Source organism: Lissotriton helveticus, chromosome 7, assembly GCF_964261635.1.
Source record: "Lissotriton helveticus chromosome 7, aLisHel1.1, whole genome shotgun sequence".
Classification (NCBI taxonomy): Eukaryota; Metazoa; Chordata; class Amphibia; order Caudata; family Salamandridae; genus Lissotriton; species Lissotriton helveticus.
In genome coordinates this window covers 780,003,737-780,022,917 of record NC_136068.1, presented here as the reverse complement: position 1 = coordinate 780,022,917, position 19,181 = coordinate 780,003,737, and the positions used below count along the sequence as shown (strand labels likewise).

General features: G+C 43.2%; 1 protein-coding gene across 1 annotated transcript in view; it reads left to right on the top strand.

The window, feature by feature from the left end:
• LOC144767042 (protein bicaudal C homolog 1-A-like) overlaps positions 1–19,181 on the top strand; it is a 195,406-nt gene that overhangs the window by 159,270 nt on the left and 16,955 nt on the right. Inside the window, exon 17 of the mRNA XM_078650679.1 lies at positions 1,041–1,195. Coding sequence (XP_078506805.1) covers positions 1,041–1,195 — 155 coding nt within the window. The remainder of the gene's footprint in view (positions 1–1,040; positions 1,196–19,181) is intronic.

Sequence of the window (19,181 nt, the reverse complement as noted above, 5' to 3'; positions counted from 1 at the left end):
TGTACTAAGTGTATCTATCTTTCCTCCTGACAAGAATCACTGTTACAAAGTTTTTTATACATTCAGTGAGAGTTTGTTAATTTGCAGTTTTTATTCTGATTGTCTCGCCAATGGCTACTCACCACAAGCAACGCTTATAAGAAGTCTGAGCTATCAAGCGTGACCTTGCCCCCCAGCCCCACAGCCACCCCATCGTGGGATGATACCTCATGCTAACTTTACTGAGGATATATGATGGCTTACATGGCCTTAACTTGGAACATCATGGGACTCCTAGACCGCAGTAGAACAGCTTGTGTCCGTTATGCCAAGCATGTCCCCCCAACTATCCTGCTGCTGCAGGAAACATAGTCACCAGAAAAAAGCATGGCAGCTATAGGTAGAATACAAATTACAGTATTCCTACCCTGAAACAGACATCCAGAGGTCCCAATAGGACAATCATGGAATTCCTGTGCGAGTGCAAGAGAAAGGGTAGGTCTTCCTTATGGAAGAGGAAGCCTCACACACATAATTGTGTCATGCTTCATCAGCCGTAACCTCTCCCTACCCCAGCAGGGCAATACCACAAGGGTGGATTCGACTTCCTGTTGGTCTCGGCGCAGGAGGGAGTTATTAGCTAAAAACTACTGAATAAGATAGGGATCTTGATCAGTGTATTAAAAATAACTTATAGTCCACTGGTCAATTACCTTTATTAGGGGGAACCATAGGAAAGATTGAAAACAAGTGGGTTGGTTGGTTGAGGGCAATGTCTTACACCGTCACAGTAGCTAGGCCAATATGTTTCTGCCCACATTAGAAGCCCAATTGTGTCTGAGGCATTCTTCAGGGCCAGGGATCCCCAACTACCTCCTTGGACCCTTTATGAGCTTGAGTATATCAAGGTCTTTATTAAAATTCAGTGATCTTCACAGACGTGTTAGGAAAACAAGATATAGTAAAAATTGGGCTCTGACTTTAATGAGGAATATTCTGATTTACGAACTGCATCACAAAATTATATTGATGTTTTATCTCCTTTCCTACTTTGTTTATAGATGACCACCTACTCAGCAGCAGTAATTACTTCGAAAGCATTTCCACAAACAGCTCCCATTTCCTCAGTGCAACGTTTAAACAGACCACTGACCTGCCTGAGCTGTTCAGCAAGCTGGGACTAAGCAAGTACACGGACATCTTTCAGCAGCAAGAGGTAGACTTTGCATCACGTGTCTCAAGCAAATGTTGACTAGGCTTCAGTGGTTACGTGAGGGAACAGGAGCAATGGAAGTGGGGGTGCGGGAGGACGTGCTGTAGCACACTCCAAGACAACATTTCAGGAGCTCAGAAGGGGAATGAGCAATAAAGTGGCCATTCAATTTCTTCTGGCAAACAGCGGATTATCTAATATGGAGATTGGTTTTTAGATTTCATGTATTACAAAGTGAAGGAATTTTGGAATGGGAACCATGTTGGGGTTCAGGAAGTATGAAAGGAAAGACTTCAGGATATCAAATGTTTTCTAACACACTATAAAATGTAAAGGTATATGAACTTTACAAATATTTTAAAAAATATCAGCCACAAGAAAAGTTCAAACGAGGCAGATTGGGTCACGTGTACTAAGGATTTTAACAATTACAAGCACCTGGATGTTAATGCAACAGGTAAAAAGCTTTTTTGACTATAGTAATCTGTAGTGAAAAAGGTCCACTCAGGAAGGTAGTATTTCAAGATGATTTATTTCATGAAGATAACAGGTCGTAAGGTACAGGACATCATGTAGATATGTGGTAGATTAGAGCCCCACCAGGAGCTGCCTGTCAGCTGCTCAGCCCATGACCAACTGTCACTCCAGTTAACCTGAATGCACACGAAAATAGAATTACTAGAGTCACCAGCCAGAACTTGTACAGCGTGATGAAATGAAAAATGTTCATTATGAAGCACAGCTGTGAGAGAAAATGATGAAAGAGCGCAAATTTCCAAAGATGCTGACAGGAATGGTAGACTCAGGGTCATGAAGTGTCTCTAGCAGGGGATGCACATACAATACACAAATTAATGTAAAGGCAGTAATTAGATGGGTTTGATGGCATAAGCAGTACTCATTATTCCAAAGTCCAAGAATAAGTAAAGTGGATGAGCACAAGGTCACACAGCATTGGCAGCATGTGCTCAGGATCACACAGCTCTATGTAGACGAAAACATACTGTAAAGCAACATCTTCCTACCGCTAGTTTTGAAATCATGGTGAAATGTATGTATTGTAGATGTGCACAAGATCACACAGCGTAGGCAGCAACATGACTTCATTACAAGCTGCATTGTAGTTGTAGTTCCACAGGTTCGTAGACTAACGGCTAGATTCATGAAAGACCCGTTTTGCGAGTCTATAATAGCGATTCATAAGGAATCGCTATTACAGACTCGCAAAACGGGATTCTCGTAGGAATCGCAATATTTATTGCGATTCCCACTGATTCCTTATTTGCGATTAGCTAATTGCTAATCGCAAATAAGGAATAACTCCCCATTCATTCCTATGGGCATGCATAAGGAGTTATTCCTTATTTGCGATTAGCAATTAGCTAATCGCAAATAAGATTGCGATTTCAAGGGTGCCAGGGTGTCCAAAGGACACCCTGTAGCACCCCTGAAATGTAAATTTACACAGGTGTTGCGCACACACATGTCCAAAGGACATGTGTGTGTGTAACATGCAATTGAGAAAAATGCACTAAAGTGCTTTTTTCTATTTTTTCGCTATTTACCACGAAGTCAGACTTCGTGGTAAATAGCGACCAAAAATAGCTAATTCGCAATGTAGAAATGGTTAATGAATTGCATTTAAGGAATCTCAAATAGAGATTCCTTAAATGCATTTCCTCGCAAATGTGCGAATTCTTTATTAGCGAATTTTGCATTTGGGATGATGAATCCCAAATGCAAAAATTGCACTCGCAAAGGGCCAGATTCTCAGAATCTGGCCCTTTGCGAGCGCAATTGAGCTTATTGAATCTAGCTGTAACTGTCAGGGAATGCACCAGCATGACAAAGATGAAAATTTCCCCTGTGAGGTTGGTGTGCTGGTAGGCACAAGCTGTGGATGTAACGCCAAAGTCCAAAATGAGTAACAAGGATGAGCACAACATGCCTGGGCTAGGGCTGTCCGGTGGTGAGGACACTTGTGGGGCTTAAAGACGTAGTGCTTCATGCTTACTTGTTTCTTGAAGTCTTCTTTTCTTTTCTGTGTAGTACTTGTTCCTTCTTTGCAGTTGCCTTCATTTTACTCTGTAGAAAACGCGTTTTCCCCTTGCAGTTATTACCTTCTTGTGGATACCTCTTCTTCCCTTTTTTTTTAAAGTTTATTTATTTTATGCAAGGAAAAACAGAGGAAAGAAAAAAACAAATCAGATTTTACACAAAAAATACAATCAAGTACCTGAGCTCATCGAACATGGATAACATATTTCAAATTATGAATATAAATAGACACATATCATATCGGGAGCATCACATAACCTAAATCCACTCAATAATTGGTGCCCATATTTTGGTTCCAATATCCCTCCTTTTTAACCCCTTGGTTTTGTAAATAGCCAGTTCTAAATTATACATTGATAAAAGTCTTTCACGCCAACTGAAAAAGGAGGGAGGATCAGGATTAATCCATTCTCTAGTGATGCAAGCTCGTAGTACAGCCATACAGATAAAGAGAAAGCAAGTTATAGCTTTTGGTCTTGGATAGCCCACGGTGCCTGAGCTACAGCCAATTAATACCATCTCAGCAGTTATATTGATAGTACATTTAAGGATCACCCCCAGAAACCGTTCAATTTCTTGAAAAAATTCAACAAGCTTAGGGCACTGAAAAAACATGTGTACCGCATCAGCGGCATGGAGACCCCATCTGCTGCATTTAGTCCCCGTTGTCGTACTCCATTTGGAAATCTTACTGGAGGTGTAATACAAATCATGTATACACATAAAGTATTGTGATTTCATCATCCCAGTTATAAGAATTCTGTTGGCAAGCATAACTGACTCCAATATATCTATTTCTGGTATCCCCAACTTATTTATACATTTTAGTTGACAGTTTTCCAGATCCTCGGGAAATTCCTGCATCAAAGATGAGTACAACATACCGATTGATGTCTTTTTTGCTGAATACTCAATAAGGGGAATTTTATTCATTCGGTGATCTAAAGGTTGCCCTGTATTCTGTAAAAAGCTACGAATTTGCAAAAACTTAAAAAAAATCTTTTTTTTGGTAAAGAAAACTTAATCTGTAGCTCATAAAAAGAGGCCAAACGGCCATCAATAAATAAATCGCCCAGATAGCGTATTCCTTTAGTCCCCCATCTAATAGCTACTAAATCACAGAAAATAGGAGAAGGTAGTAAGCCAGGTGCCGCAAAAGGTGTGTATGTGTTCAGTTTTGGGATGCTTAGATGTCGCCTAACTTTTTGCCAAACACCATATGCTGCTTTTAGAGTCTTAAATCTAGTCTTCTTCTAGTAACTTGGTTCAATTACCTTCAAGAAACACGCTTTCATCCCTTCGCCCATAAGTAACTCATAAATTGAGGGAGTGTTACAGAGAGGGCTATTAGCTCTATCCCCCATTATAAGTGGGCTGATAAACTGAAGAGTTGCCGCAATATAATAGAAAAAGAAATAAGGAACATTCAAGCCACCACACTCTTTAGAAAGAATCATTTTTTTAAAGGCTTTACGCTGGAATTTATAACCCCATAAGAATCTCGAAGTTACCCTTTCTAAATTTTTAAAACAGATTAGGGGAAATTCTGAGGGTACTGTACGAAACATATACAGGAACTTTGGTAGAATTAAAATTTTTAGCATGGTAACTCTACCATGGAAAGATAAATGAAGGTGGTCTAATCTTTCTAATAGAGAATTAGTTTTAGCCAATGCTGGATTAATATTCAATTCAGGGATTTTAGAGATTGAGAGTGAAATCTTGATTCCAAGATAGGTGACTTCCGAAGCAAGTGGAATATTATCAGGAGGGTCATCCCCGGAATATAAAACTTGAGTTTTTGAGAAGTTCAGTTTATACCCCGAGAAGAGCCCAAACTGTGCAGCTAAATCATTAATAGCTGGCAACGCAGCTTCGATATCTGTAGTAACGACGACAATGTCGTCAGCATATGCTAAAGCTCGATAATTTGTGTGGGCTAAATAAATTGGTTTTGTTTTTTCTTCCGAATTTAAACGATTGAGAAAAGGATCAATATACAATGCAATAAGTAAAGGGGAGCATGGACACCCTTGTCGCGTACCACGGGTAATTGCAAAAGGGGCCGAAGTTTCAGTATTTAAACGGATAGATGCCTTAGGGGTATCATACATAGTCCTTAACGCAGTTAGAATACCCGGACCAAGTCCCTTTCTAGATAAGATGTCCCACAAGTATGCCCAGGCCACCCTGTTTAATGCTTTCTCAGCATCCAACAGGGTAACACCGATATTTGAGCGGGTTGCCTGAGCCCAATCCAGAAAAGTAATCAGGCGGCGAATGTGATCCGCTGTATCGCGTGCAGGAATAAACCCATGCTGGTATTTCGATACGAGTGGAGTAATAATCCTAGAGAGTCGTGAAGCCAAGATCTTGGAATAAACTTTACTATCTGCATTTATCAATGAAATAGGACGAAATGAAGACGTAGACAGGGGAGGTTTGCCATTTTTAAGAAAAACCGTAATTGTTGAATCTTGCCAAGATGGTGGAGCCGTTCCTTTTTGGGCCGCTGTGAACAAAATAATCAACTCATATTTTAAGATGGAGCGAAACACCCTAAAGAACTCAAGCGGGATAGCATTGGGTCCTACAGCTTTACCCGAAGCTAATGAAAGTAAGGACAATTCTATTTCTTCCCAAGTGATGGGTAGGTCCAATTGTTCCGCCTCTTCTAATGATAGAGTGGAATTAGAGAATGGATCAATGAAGTCTGTTATCTTTCCTGCAATGTCTCTAGCAACATCATCCGTGTATAAATTACGATAGAATTCACGAAAGACCCCCAATATCTCTGTTGGATTATCATGTATTTTCCCTGAATCCTTCGTTATTTTGTCTATATTAGCTGATACCGCCTTCTGTCTTAGTCTTTTAGCTAAAAGCTTTCTCAAGTTTTCCCCGACTTTGTACAACTCAGATCTGTAGGCTGCTATTTGTTGAGCCAGTTTTGTGGCAAAGCCCTGATGAATCCTGGCTTTCTGTACCGCTAAATCCCTTGAAATGTTCTCAATACAAGTCCCTCTACTACACGCCAACATCAATTTAATCTCAAGATCTCGCAACTTGGTCATCTCTCCTTCACCCACTTTCCTAATATCCCTCTGTTTCTTTATTGAATAACTTAAAGTTTCACCACGAACCCCTTATTTGAATGCGTCCCATATAATCCCAATTGAAGCTGACCCTCTATTATTCTCAAAAAACTCCGGAATCCATTTGCTCATATGTTCAATATAGAGGGGGTCGTACAAGAGCTTCCGTTCAAAAGGCCAAGGTTTCACAGTTTGTGTAACATTAATATCTATACTAAGAATTATAGGATTATGGTCTGAAATCAATAGGGATAATTTTGAATCCAAGGTTCGCTGTGTTATTAACGAATCCGGCCGACACAAAAAAATAGTCTAGCCGAAAATGCTTCCGATGTGGAGCAGAGAAAAAAGTGCTCCCAGGGACACCCCACCCTTTTACATACCCTACATCCACTAATCCAAATTCATCAATGATACCTTTAATAGCTTTAAATACATTTTTCTTCCTACCCACATAAAGACTATTACTAGATATATCATATGTCCCATCCAGATGTAGATTGAAATCCACACACAAAACTAGCATAGGGGGCCATAACGCTAGTTCAATACTCAATTGATTCAAAACGGCCGGATCATCAGCGTTAGACCCATAAACAGAACAGATGGTCAACAATGTAGCACCCAATCTTAATTCCACGATCACCCAGCGACCCAATGGATCCTCTTTAACTCGTTTCGATTGCCCGAACCCATACCGCTTTAGTAGAGCTACTCCTCTTATAGTGGAACCCTGTCGAGAACAGCCCACTAATTCTAATCCCATATCTTTAAACCAGCTTCTATTCTTCCAAGGTAAATGGGTTTCTTGAATACATAATACGTCCACTCTCATTGTTTTCAATATTTGGGCCATTATACCCCTTTTTCTTTTGTCATTAAGGCCACACACATTCCATGAACAAATAATAATTTTACCCATCATCAAATCTAAATAAAGGATCACCTAAAGGAACAATACAAGAAGTACTCACTAAAAAGATAAATGCATCATAACAAAAAAAAAAACGACGAGCTTTTGAACTTGATTTGCACAAAACATTATTTTACTGTTTTTCCTTGCCCCCATGCACCAGACCCCTTTCCACCCTCCCACCCAGTCCCCTCCCAAACCGCCCCCCCCCCCACCCTCAAGGAACCCATCCAACAGAGGCGTAAGGACTAAGGGCCAGATGTGGGAAGGCAAATACCGGTCGGTAACGGCCGATTTTGGCCGTTATCGACCGCTATTTGGAGTTTGGGATGTAGGGGCATGTTAAAATACAGATTCGGTAATTTTACCGAATCGGTAAAATACCGAATCTGTATAATTACCGAATCTGTATTTTGACATGTAGGTAGCACTGTAATCAGTGCTACAGGGGTTTAAGAATACTTAATTTACCACCAACTAGAAGTTGGTGGTAAATTATGAAAACCCTTTAAAAAGCATTTCTTTTGCTTTTTAAACAGTGCCATGTTGCAGACATACATGCCCTAAGGGCATGTATGTCTGCAACATGTGCACCCATGCACAATTGAGGGGTGCAACAGGGTGTCAAAGTGACACCCTGCCACCCTTCAATGTTTCCCCCAATTACCGAATCGGTATTTACCGATTCGGTAATTGACATTCATTCCTATGGGCCTCCAGGCCCAGAGGAATGAATGGCAATTACAGAATCGGTAAATACTGATTCTGTAATTACCAAATCATACCGATTAGGTAATTAATTCGGTAAAATTACCTACATCCCGATTGCCAGTTCTTAAATACCGAATCGGTATGATTCGGTATTTAAGAATCGGTAATCTGGGATTACCTACATCGGGCCCTAAGTTCTCAGTGATGGTGAGTGGTCGTGTAGTGATTGTGTCCCCCCCTGTGTCTGGCCTGAACCCTGTGTCCTAGTTACTATCTACAGCCCATCACCCCGCCTATAGTTGCCCTACTCCGTGTAATAATTTTCTTTAACCGTATCTCCAATCTCTAGAAATAATCAACCAAGTACTACTGACAAGTGAACTAAGCACAGGGAAAATTATCCAGCTAAGTTGCAGAACAATAAACAAAAATGTACATCACATTGTATCCAAAAATTCCTGTGCCTTGATTTCAGAAAGAAAATACATTGTTTTCCCTTTATAAATAACCTTAAGTTTGACAGGGTTTAACAAAAACGCCTGTCCCCCTTTAGCTTGGATGGGTGATATCAGTTGCCTTAAGCGCCACCGTTGCTGCACAGTCACCTGACAAAATCTGGCCGTACAAAAAAGTCCCAACCATTGCCTTTCCTAGGCCGTGCTGGTCTAGATACATCATACAGAATTTCCCGGAGGAGATAATTATGTAGATAGATAAGGATTGCTCTTGGTTTCTCGGCCCTGCCTTCTATATTTCATCTCTGCATGAACGGAAACCGGTGAGCTCTTATGATCTCCTTCTCCCAGATCCAGTCCTTCAAATCTGGGAAGGCAAATGTAAATAGTTCCACAACAAACCGTCGAACATCTTTTCCCTCAGTACCTTCTGGTATGCCTAAAACACGTAAGTTATTTCTTCAAGCCCGGTTTTCCATGTGGGTGAGTTTCCAGTCAATATCCTGCCCCGTTTTCTGCAATGAAGTTATAGAAGATTTTTGCATGGACAACTCATCCTCGATGGAGGAGATCCGCTCTTCTGCTTCCTGTACTCTAGTAGTGGCTTCTGTACATGACTTGGCTATGCGACGCACCGCGTTCTGTAACTTACGAACCACCCCCTGGGTCTGGAGCCCTTCTGCTTTAGTTTCCTCTCTATGAACCATAATAATTTTGTAAATTGATGATTGCATATTATAGATAGACTTAAATGTAATTTCTCCTTCTGGTTCAGCATTAGCAGGTACTTCTCTTTGGTTGGCTTGCGACCCAGGCATCGCATCCCATTGAGGTTGCTCGAGCATGCTGGGTCTAGTGAGAGGAAGCGACTTCAATGGTTCAAGCATCTTACGAACTGTACCATGATCGTCATACTTGACGGCGGAGTCCAAACTTACAATATCCTCTTCAGGAGATATATTACCATCATCCGCCCAATCCCCTGAAAGAGACAGTCTATCATTTTCATTGTCATTTTCATTCTCATTCTCATTCTCATTCTCTGAAATGAGAGAGACATCTGACATGTAATAGAATTGTCCTCCAGACCCAACGGACTCTCCGTCGTTCACCGGGATCTTTCCTATGTCTTTATCTTGACTATTAAGATGTTGTTGTTTCCCACTCGTTTGGGATGCTATTACAGAAGGCTCAGACATGCCCGCAGTACCACCAGTCCCAGGAGCCAAGCATAGTCCTGTATCTGTAAAGGTTTGGGTGGAATTTATCATTGACTTTGGTGAGACTCTGACCTCTCCCACCGCCTGACAAAGCTCAGCTAGCTCATCATCCGCATCCCTCTCTACAGATACTCCAGATACTCCAGGTATTAGCGTCGATGCTGGCGGTGATTGCGAGTGTGGGTTCTGCTGTAAGTTCTGTTCAATATTTATCTCCAAAGCGGTTTTGCTGCCAATGCCTAAGCCTGTAGATGTAACGTTAATTTGTCCGGTGGTTTGTGCGCCAGACACATTCTTTTTCTTAAAGATATCGGGTACAGTACGCTCTTTTACCCCCGTATCTACTTGCCCCCCCGTCTGCCCATTGAGGGCCCTATGATGATTAGTACTACTTGACTCGGGGGTAAATGATGTACTGGGATCATTAATTACAGCGTTTGAAGACATCGAGTTAACACTCGTGGCTGCAGCTGCGGCGGCAGCCATCGCTTTCGCTCCCCTTCCCTTTGGAGCCATTTGTACTTCTTCAACACGCGTATCCGTGGTACCGCCCGGGAGGGCTAAACCTCTCAGACAAACTTCAATACAGTTCAGTTTTAGTTCATTGAGTACAGTCCCCTCCAGCGAACCAGCACAAACACAATACCTTAATGTAAACCAGCTGCTTTCAGTCTCCGAAACTGCTTTTAAATATCTACAAGCAAAGCAGCTCCCTCTCGCCACGCTGAGTGTCCGGCGCTCAAACAAGTACAAAATTGCTCCAGAACGCACCGCCTTGCCGAGGCAGCTGAGGCAGCTTCAAGTGAATCCGAAGACGACCAACAGGCACCGCCTCCGAGCGCGGCAGGCTCCGCTCCTCTGCTACTCCAAGGCAGCTTCTCCACAGCCCTGACACTCGAAGCAATCGAGCGCCGCTCGAACGAATCCGCCGCCAAAAAACACTGCAGCGTCTCCTCACAGAGCAGCTTCCAGTATGCCGCTACAACTGATTACCCACACGGTGCTGAGCTCGGAACACAGGTTAGACGGACATCGCGAGGGACTTCTCACACACCACGTCTCACTCGGCCACGGATGCGGCCACCATCTTGCCTCCGGATACCTCTTCTTCCCACTGTAGTTTCTGTTAGCTGCGCCATCTCCAAGTTCACCTGTGTTTACCAGGTACCGTAGATCCGCTTGTAAGTGTAGGTTCTTTGTCACCTCGTCGCCAAGATATGTAGTAATGAGGGTCCACTCAGGAAGGTAGTATTTCAGGATGATTTATTCATGAAGACAACAGGTAGTAAAGTACATGACATCATGTAGATATGTGGTAGATTAGAGCCCCACCAGGAGCTACCTGTCAGCTGCTCAGCCCATGACCAACTGTCACTCCAGTTATGTTGTAGATCAGAGCCCCACCAGGAGCAGCCTGTCAGCTGCTCAGCCCATGACCAACTGTCGCTCTGCCTCTCTCAGTCCCAACATTCCGAGGCATCATCAGACTCCAACATTCTAATGAGTCAGAGCACAGGCACTGGCAGAGCAGGGCTGGTAAAACACCTTACAGTATAATATGCAGGATACTACATAATCCCATTGTAGGAGTTGGTAAAATTCAGTGTTCTTGCAGAGAGAGGTGTGGTGCAGGTGCCCCTTCCAAATACTGAATCAGTGAGATATGTATCAATGGTTTGCAAATTAAATTCAGTCACAAAACAATGAAAATTTACCAACTCCAGAGCTGGAGAGGTAATGGGTCTCCTTCGGGCCCATTCTCCTTTAATAATTAAATATAAAAAATGTTTGCTGTGGATTAGGCAGACAGGAAGGGAACCACCACCAACTCTTAAACAAACTTTTGAAAAAGTAAACTTTTGGTTTTGAATGTAGCCCTGTATCCTTTAAGGAAAGCGGTGCATTTGGAAAAAAAGTTCACTTTATTAAAAAGTGATCAGAGACATGATGGCCTGCTGCAGCTGACAAAGAGATGTATGCATAATGGCATCAAGCAAAATATAAAAAAATTAACATGCAATTGAAATGAAGACATTATGTCGAGCGAACTATGCTAATGCTTAAGTTAGTCAATGTAGGCCCCACGTCCATAATAGCAAACTTTTACTTGCAGCCATCTTTCAGCACACAGTCATCCTTTCATTTCTGAATATTCACTACACCGACGATTCATGGACCAGTAACTTTGTAAACATTGCTTTGAGATGTAATGCCACCTTTCCGGTTCATAATGAGGTTTATTTTTCTCAGGACTCTGTAGTGCACTGCTTTACTGAGAGCAAATGTTCTCAAAGCCTCACCCATTGAGACCACGTTGTAATTCTCATGAAACCTTGACCTTGTAGCGATATTTGTGCCTTAAGAGTACCAGGGAGGGGAGCTGCATTAAGTGAATCTGTGGGATAGTCCTGAGATATATAATTTTAGAAACTGTATTACTTTCCATTTAACCTGATTGGTTCAATCTGTATTCATATATGGATTTTATTTTATTTGACATTATAAAAGAAGCCCATTGCTGAGGGGGAGAGGGGGTCACTGTCTTTGCCTTTTAGGAGGTAACACTACATCTGTCTGACTTATAATTTATGACTATTTTATTTGAGCTGAACTGTATTTATTCTGCCATTTGACTTTTATTTTGAGTTTCATGCTATTATTTAATTTTGACATTTTTGCATTTATTTAAATCCTGTAATAAACCTTCATGGTTTCACCATATTATGTGTCCAGTGTTGTTTGTAAAGCCTAATGTGCTTTACATTTAATGCTGAAATGTTAATGAATATTGATTTTAAGTAGTGACTAGGTCCATTATGTTTTATGTTTATTTTGGCAGAAATTCAAGATTGCCACATATAAAATAGTTATTGAACTTTGGGGCATATGAATCGATTTGCGAGTACTTGATAGCGATTTTTTGGGAATCGCTATTAAAGACTCGCAAAATGCAATGTATGTAGGAATCACAATGATAATTGCGATTCCTACATATTCCTTAATTGCGACTCGCAAACTGCAAATCGCAATTAAGGAATACCTTCCCATTCATTCCTATGGGCCTAGAGGCCCATAGGAATGAATGGGAAGACATTCGCAATTTGCGAGTACCCATTAGGTACTCGCAAATTGGGAATGAAATTTCAAGGGTGCAAGGTTGTTGCAAGGACACCCTGTTGCACCCCTGAAATATGTATGTGTGCACATGTGGCGCACATACATGCCCTAATGGCTCCTGTTAAAAAACTTGCAACCCCAAAACAGACCATAGGGGAGTATAACATTTGGAGGTACAACAAAGCGGGTCTAACTTGAGTAAAGTAACAATCTCTCTGTAATGGGAATATAAACCTTTCATGCAACAAAACATAATAATCACAGAAAAAATTAAAATGTAAGGTATTTTGCTCAGGGAAATTGTCGCAAAGACAAGATTATAAGGTGACAGGTTTTGTAAATCCTTGGGGTACGGCTAGAAGCCAGGGAATCAAATGTAATCGAAATCTGGTTAGCACGAAGCGATGAAAGGCATTACTAATGACGAGTAGATATGGTTGGACTTGATTGCACAAAGGTAGTGTGATATATCTTCTCACCATTGGTTTTGCTAACTCCTTTTTTTCCCTGAGACCCTGGCGCTTGTCCAAAAACTGTAGTATCATGGCTCTATTTTTAGATTTGTCCATGGGTTTGCGGCTATAGTACAAGTCTGGGCAACCGAGCCATTTTGTCAAGTCCATGATATGCTTTATCCAATAGATGTGCACGGCTCTGTCCAGCACTACACAGTCAGTAATTATTAATTGGTTTAAGTTAACAAAAGGACTTGCCCAAACTCTCAGCCAGCACAACAAGGGGGCTACCACTAACTCATCCGAGATGTAACCCACCCCTACTTCTTTGTGTAATATAAATGCCGGGGTGGTGGGTGGAATTGCCAAAAGTTACATAAGAACTTATCTTCAGCTCTCTTGATATCCTTTCCTTTCTTGTAGCCCCAAATGTTGCAGCCGTAGGTTGCCATAGGGATGCACTTTTCTTTATATATCTTCATCAGGGTAGGGAAAGGTTTGGACCCTAGTCTTTTGGCAAAATTTAGTGTAGCCCCCGTCGCTCTGGCTAGAGTGTTCTTTTTTTGCTTAATATGTGCACCCCATGACCCTCGCTCATCGAAAAGTACCCCCAAGTGGGGAAATGTTGGGACTTTAGTTAATTTACCCCCTTTACAATACTATTTGGTCTTTAGGGGCTTTCGAGGGCCAATGGCCATAGTATGCGATTTCTAGTAGACAGGTCTAAAGAGTCCATAGAAACTATAAAACCGTCTAAAAGTCGTTGGAGGCCCACAGGGGTTCTGGCTAGCAGGACAGTATCGTCTGCATATAATAATGCGGGGATCATCTTGTCACCAACCCTAGGGATGTCTATACAGGTAGCTATTAATAAATCCCCTAGCTTATTTATATAGAGCCTAAATAGGAGGGGGGCCAGAATGCAACCTTGAAGTATCCCTCTCTTCACATCCCAAGAATTTGTAAAATCTTCATTTTTATTGTACCTCACTGCAGCCGTGTTATTTTCGTGAATAGTATGTAAAAAGACCACCAGCTCTGGTTCAAGACCCATGTCACTTACAGTTGACCATAATTTTGATCTATTTACACAGTCAAACGCTTGTGTCAAGTCCATAAAGGCCAAATGTAACAGTCCCTTTTTGGCGATGGTGTACTTTCCTAGCACTAGATTTTAAGTTGAGGCATTGGTCCAAGGTCCCTTTGCCCGGCCTACAGCCATATTGCAGATCGAAGATGACATATAAATGGTCCAATCTAGTCGTTAGGCGATCTAGTATGACTTTGTCCATTATTTTTGCATCAGAATCTAGAAGTGAGATTGGCCTGTAACATGCAGGCTCATCTTGTGGGCCTTTTTTAAAAATGGGAAAAATGACTGCCTTTCCCCAGGATAGTGGAAGACCATGTGAACACGCAGCATTAAAAAAGTGTGCTAAGGTTCTAGCCCAGACATTGGGGTCAGCCTTGTATAAGTCTGCTGGAACCCCGTCAGGGCCTGGAGCCTTTCCTCCTGATGTAGATAAGATTGCGTTCTGGACCTCTTCTATACTAAAATGGAGAGATGTGCTAGCTTGCTCACCTTCCCTGTGCTCCTCCATTTCTCCCAAGTTAATGTCACAAAAAAATATGACCAAAATGCTGTACCCATTGGTCGGCGGGAATTAAACAGTCGATGTTTGAATTTGGAGAAAAGCAGAGAAAAAAGGACTGTTGACTACCAACAAAAAATTAGAACTCTCTTTCAATACACTGGCTTGACCCATAGGCTCCCATGCCTGCTCTCTTAGCTGCTTCTTTCAATTCTGGACTGCTAATTTATAAGCCTTTCTTTTGCCCCTAATTTCAGCTTTGCCTCTGGGGATGGATTTTATGGCCTGTAAAAGCTCCCTATGGGTTTTTGAACATATACCATCGAACCATCTTTTGGCCTTCGAGCATCTGGCCCTACTCACGACAGTAAGGTCAGATGATATTTGTTTAGTTAATATTTCAAAGGCTTCTAAGATTGTTCGGCCATGTGTAGACGGGTCTAGGCAAAATTGAATTTCAGGGGCACGAGCAATATATAAATTATCCAGGAAGCTATCTGGGGCGATCCTTTGCCATTTTAACCTGTTAGCTTGATCTTTAACGCTGATATCTTTATTTGTAATACAAGTAGTGGTCTCCTCAGTTTCAATGGCGGAAAGTAGATTATAAGTGTGAGGGGTTGTGGTCACTAAAACATGACCAGGAAACAGTTAATTCCTCAATGGTTGGGACTAATGGTGCAGACAATAAGATATAGTCAATAGTACTGGGCCTTCCATTCCCTAAGTAAGTAGGTGCTGACACAAGCCTATCTATTTGCTGAAGGCAATATAGATTATGAGCCTTCCAAGAAGATACTGGAGGGTGTATTCCCAAAATGATTGGATAAAGGGGAAGTCTCCCCCTGGTCTGGCTTTATAATGCAATTTGAATAGCACTGATGAATGTTAAAAAACCCTCAAATTATTAAATCATAATAGGATAATTTACTTTCCTCGTAGTGTTCGAGGAACTCCTCTGGATCTAACAAGTGTTCTAAATCATGTCCTCTGGAAAAATAATTATAAAAATGTACCACTAACAGAGTAGCATGATTCTTAAAAGATAATTCTACTGCTAACATGTGATGTGATTTACATGGACGTGCACTTGTCAACAGCATATCACCCCCAGACCGACGGGCAGGCGGAGAGGACTAATCAGAACCTTGGAGCAAAATATCCGCTGTTTATTGCTGTCAGTGGAAAAATACTGGTCGGAGGTGCTGTGGTTGGTTGAATATGCCTACAATAACAGCAAACATTCCGCTATAGGCATGTCACCATTCTTTTGCCTCCAGGGGCGTCATCCCCGTACGGTTCCCAAGGAGGTGCCTCTGAACAGTCCCTTACCCACAGTACAGTCTTACCGTGGCTTCCTTTGTGATTTCTGGCAACAAGCATGATTTTAACTGGCCAAGGCTAAGGAATCTTACAAACAGTCTGCAGATAGGCACAGACAGACAGAGCCATGGTACAAGGCGGGTGGGAGTGTGTGGGTATCCATACGGCATTTCAACGCTCATGGTCCCAAGAAGCTGCTGCCCCGATACATGGGCCCCTACATCATTGCGAAGGTGGTCAACCGTGTTTCCATGACGCTATCTCTGCCCCCTCACATGAAAGTCCATCCTGTTTTTCACGTTTCCCTCCTGCGGGCTACGCACCCTGACTGTGTGGCCTCTTCCCCTCCTTCTCCTGTTCTTAGGGGTGACCACGTAGAATACGAGGTCCGGGCTATTCATGACTCTCAGAGGGCCCAGGGACGGCTCTTCTATCTGGTGGACTGGAGGGGTTTGGTCCTGAGGAGAGGTCTTGGGAGCCCTTGTCGCATGTCCGCCACGCTTCCCGGTTAGTTCGGGCCTTCCATGTGGGTCATCCCGGTAGTCCTCACCCTGCCACCCCTGTGTGATCTGCCGGCTGTTGGGTGGGGGTCCTGTTTGGTGGTGGGTGCTGTCATGGTTATGGGCTGGTAGCGTGACCTCAGCACGCATGCATTACATCACTGCCGCTGCCCGAGGGGAAATCGTGTTAGAGGTCTATGCCTCGGAACTGAAAGCTGACGTCACCGTGCCTCATCACTTCCGGGCGTACGCGGTTACCAGACGGGGATTCCAGCAACCTCGGTGCTTTGGATTAACGCCGATACCACCAGTGAAGACACGCCGAGTCTGAGACCGTCCTCCATCAGGTATCGTTCTTTAAGAAGTAGTTCCTTTATCTGGTACCGGCTTTGACTCCCTAGCTGGAGCGCTGTACTCATGAAATCTGCTGCCTGCCAAGTGCTGTTGCCCATGTAAGCTGTGCTTATGAGACTGCCTTCACGTGCAGGCATTTTCCTTGTCAATGCTGTTATTTCATGCCACTTATGCACAGGAGTGTGTTAGGCGAAGTACATATTGTTTCTTCTTTATTATTTGCGCAGGAGCGCTGGTTTTTCATTTTGGTTCTCATGTGCAAGAGCGTTGACTGTTCTAGACTGTTGTTACGTGCAGGCGTCCTACTTGCCTGTTCATCCCAGTAGAAGCCTAGTTCCTTTGTCCCTTGCCACTTAGGCACAGGAGTGTGTTAGGTGGGCTACTGTGCAGTTCTTCTTTATTATTTGCGCAGGAGCACTGGTTTTTCATTTTGGTTCTCACATGCAGGAGCAATTCCTCGTGCTGATTAAGTGCACTGTAGTACGCATTGTTTCCTGATACTGGCACAGGAGTGCTGGTTGGCTGTTTGCCACTGATGACTTCACTGGTCTCACGTATGAGGTAATCTTATAGTTAATAGGGTTTGACAGTCCTTAGAGCAGTAGTGAGTTTTGGGATGCATTGAAGTAATAGTTATTTCCTTATTATCTATTACAGACTTAGTGTCAAGAAAGACTCCAGAGACGTAGTGAGATCCTCAGTTTTGTTACTAGAAGATCTTTACTTCCCCTTGCCTGGCTTCTACCCCCGGTACCCCCTCTATCCTGGTCAGTATCCACACATCTTCTAGGGTAAGGTGTGAGACGGTGGTGGTGGTTCATGTCACCTCTGCAGGATCGCCTCACAAGTAGAAGGTAAGACTTGTGGGACTCTGACACTAAGGGACCTGGCCCAGCCTGGTCTCCTCCGGCCGCTGACGTGCCCGCCCTTGGCCTGGGCGCGGCCCTGGCACTCCAGCGCTGCGGGAGCCCCTGTTGGAATTTGTAGGCGCCTCCTGGAGCAGCTGGTCCCGTGGCGTCGGCGGCAAATGCTAAGCGGCTAGGGAGGTTGGGGGATGTAGTCCTCCTCCTCTTTGCTCCTGAATTCCTTGTCGCCTCTCCTAGCCCCAGGCGAGGGACGTCCGGCAGCGGGGGCACAGCAGGTCAAAAAAGGCTTCCCGCGCAGCGCGAACCCCTGTTGGAAGTTGTAGGTGCCTCCTGGCGCAGCTGGTCCCGTGGCGTCGCCGGCAAACGTTAAGCCTCTAGGGAGGCTGGGGGATGTAATCCTCCTCAGCTCTGCTCCTGATTTCCTCGTCAGCTCTCCTTCCCCCAGGGGAGGGGCGACCAGCAGCGGGGGCACAGCAGGTCAAAAGGGCTATGAAGAAGTTGAAAGGATTGCAACTGTGTTACAAATGATTTGGGGAGATCTGAATATGTTGTTTGAGGTTTTTGTTCCTAGGGATGTGTGAATAGAGAGCAAAGAGGCCGTGAATTAGCCCTCACAAGAACCCTTGAGAATTGCTATAAATGGTTCATTGCCTCATGTTATGGCCAAATACAGGAAGGTTAGTGGGCATTTGAAACTGAAGCTCCACCAGAAAGAAGTGAATTGGTCCAGAATTATGAGAGCAAAGCAAGAGTCATTATGAGAGTTTAATGTAAATTTACAGTTAGAACAGCAGAATAGAACACCCAGCTCGAGATGGCCATAGTGGATTTGTTTTGGCATCTGTATGTGGTTTTCTCCTTGAGCTTAGTTCTCAAATACAGCAGCATGTGATGTGTTGGCAGACACAATCTGTGGATGAGATTCTGAAGTTTGCGAAGTACTGTGTGATAATCAGCAGGCCAAACAAAGAAAGGTTAAGGAAAGGTGCATGGTGCCACAGACAAAGCTGGCACAGAGAAGTTGACAGATGTGTTCTTCCATGGCAGATTTAGGTCCTTACTCTGTTTTGAGTGTGAATGTGGGTGTTCAAGTTTGTGATCAGTATACACAATCAGGAAATATTGGGGCATATGTACAAGCCCCTATTGCCACGTGAGCGTCACTTTTTAGGACGTTCCTGTAGCAATAGGGGCTTTGCCTTATCAACAAGGCTGTGTTAAGCCAATTAACGTGGCTTAACTCTGCCTTGGAAATAAGGCCCCCTTTCAAGCTATGCTTAGCATGAAAGGGGAGGGCAATGGGTGTTGCTGTGAGCGTTCCATCGCAACA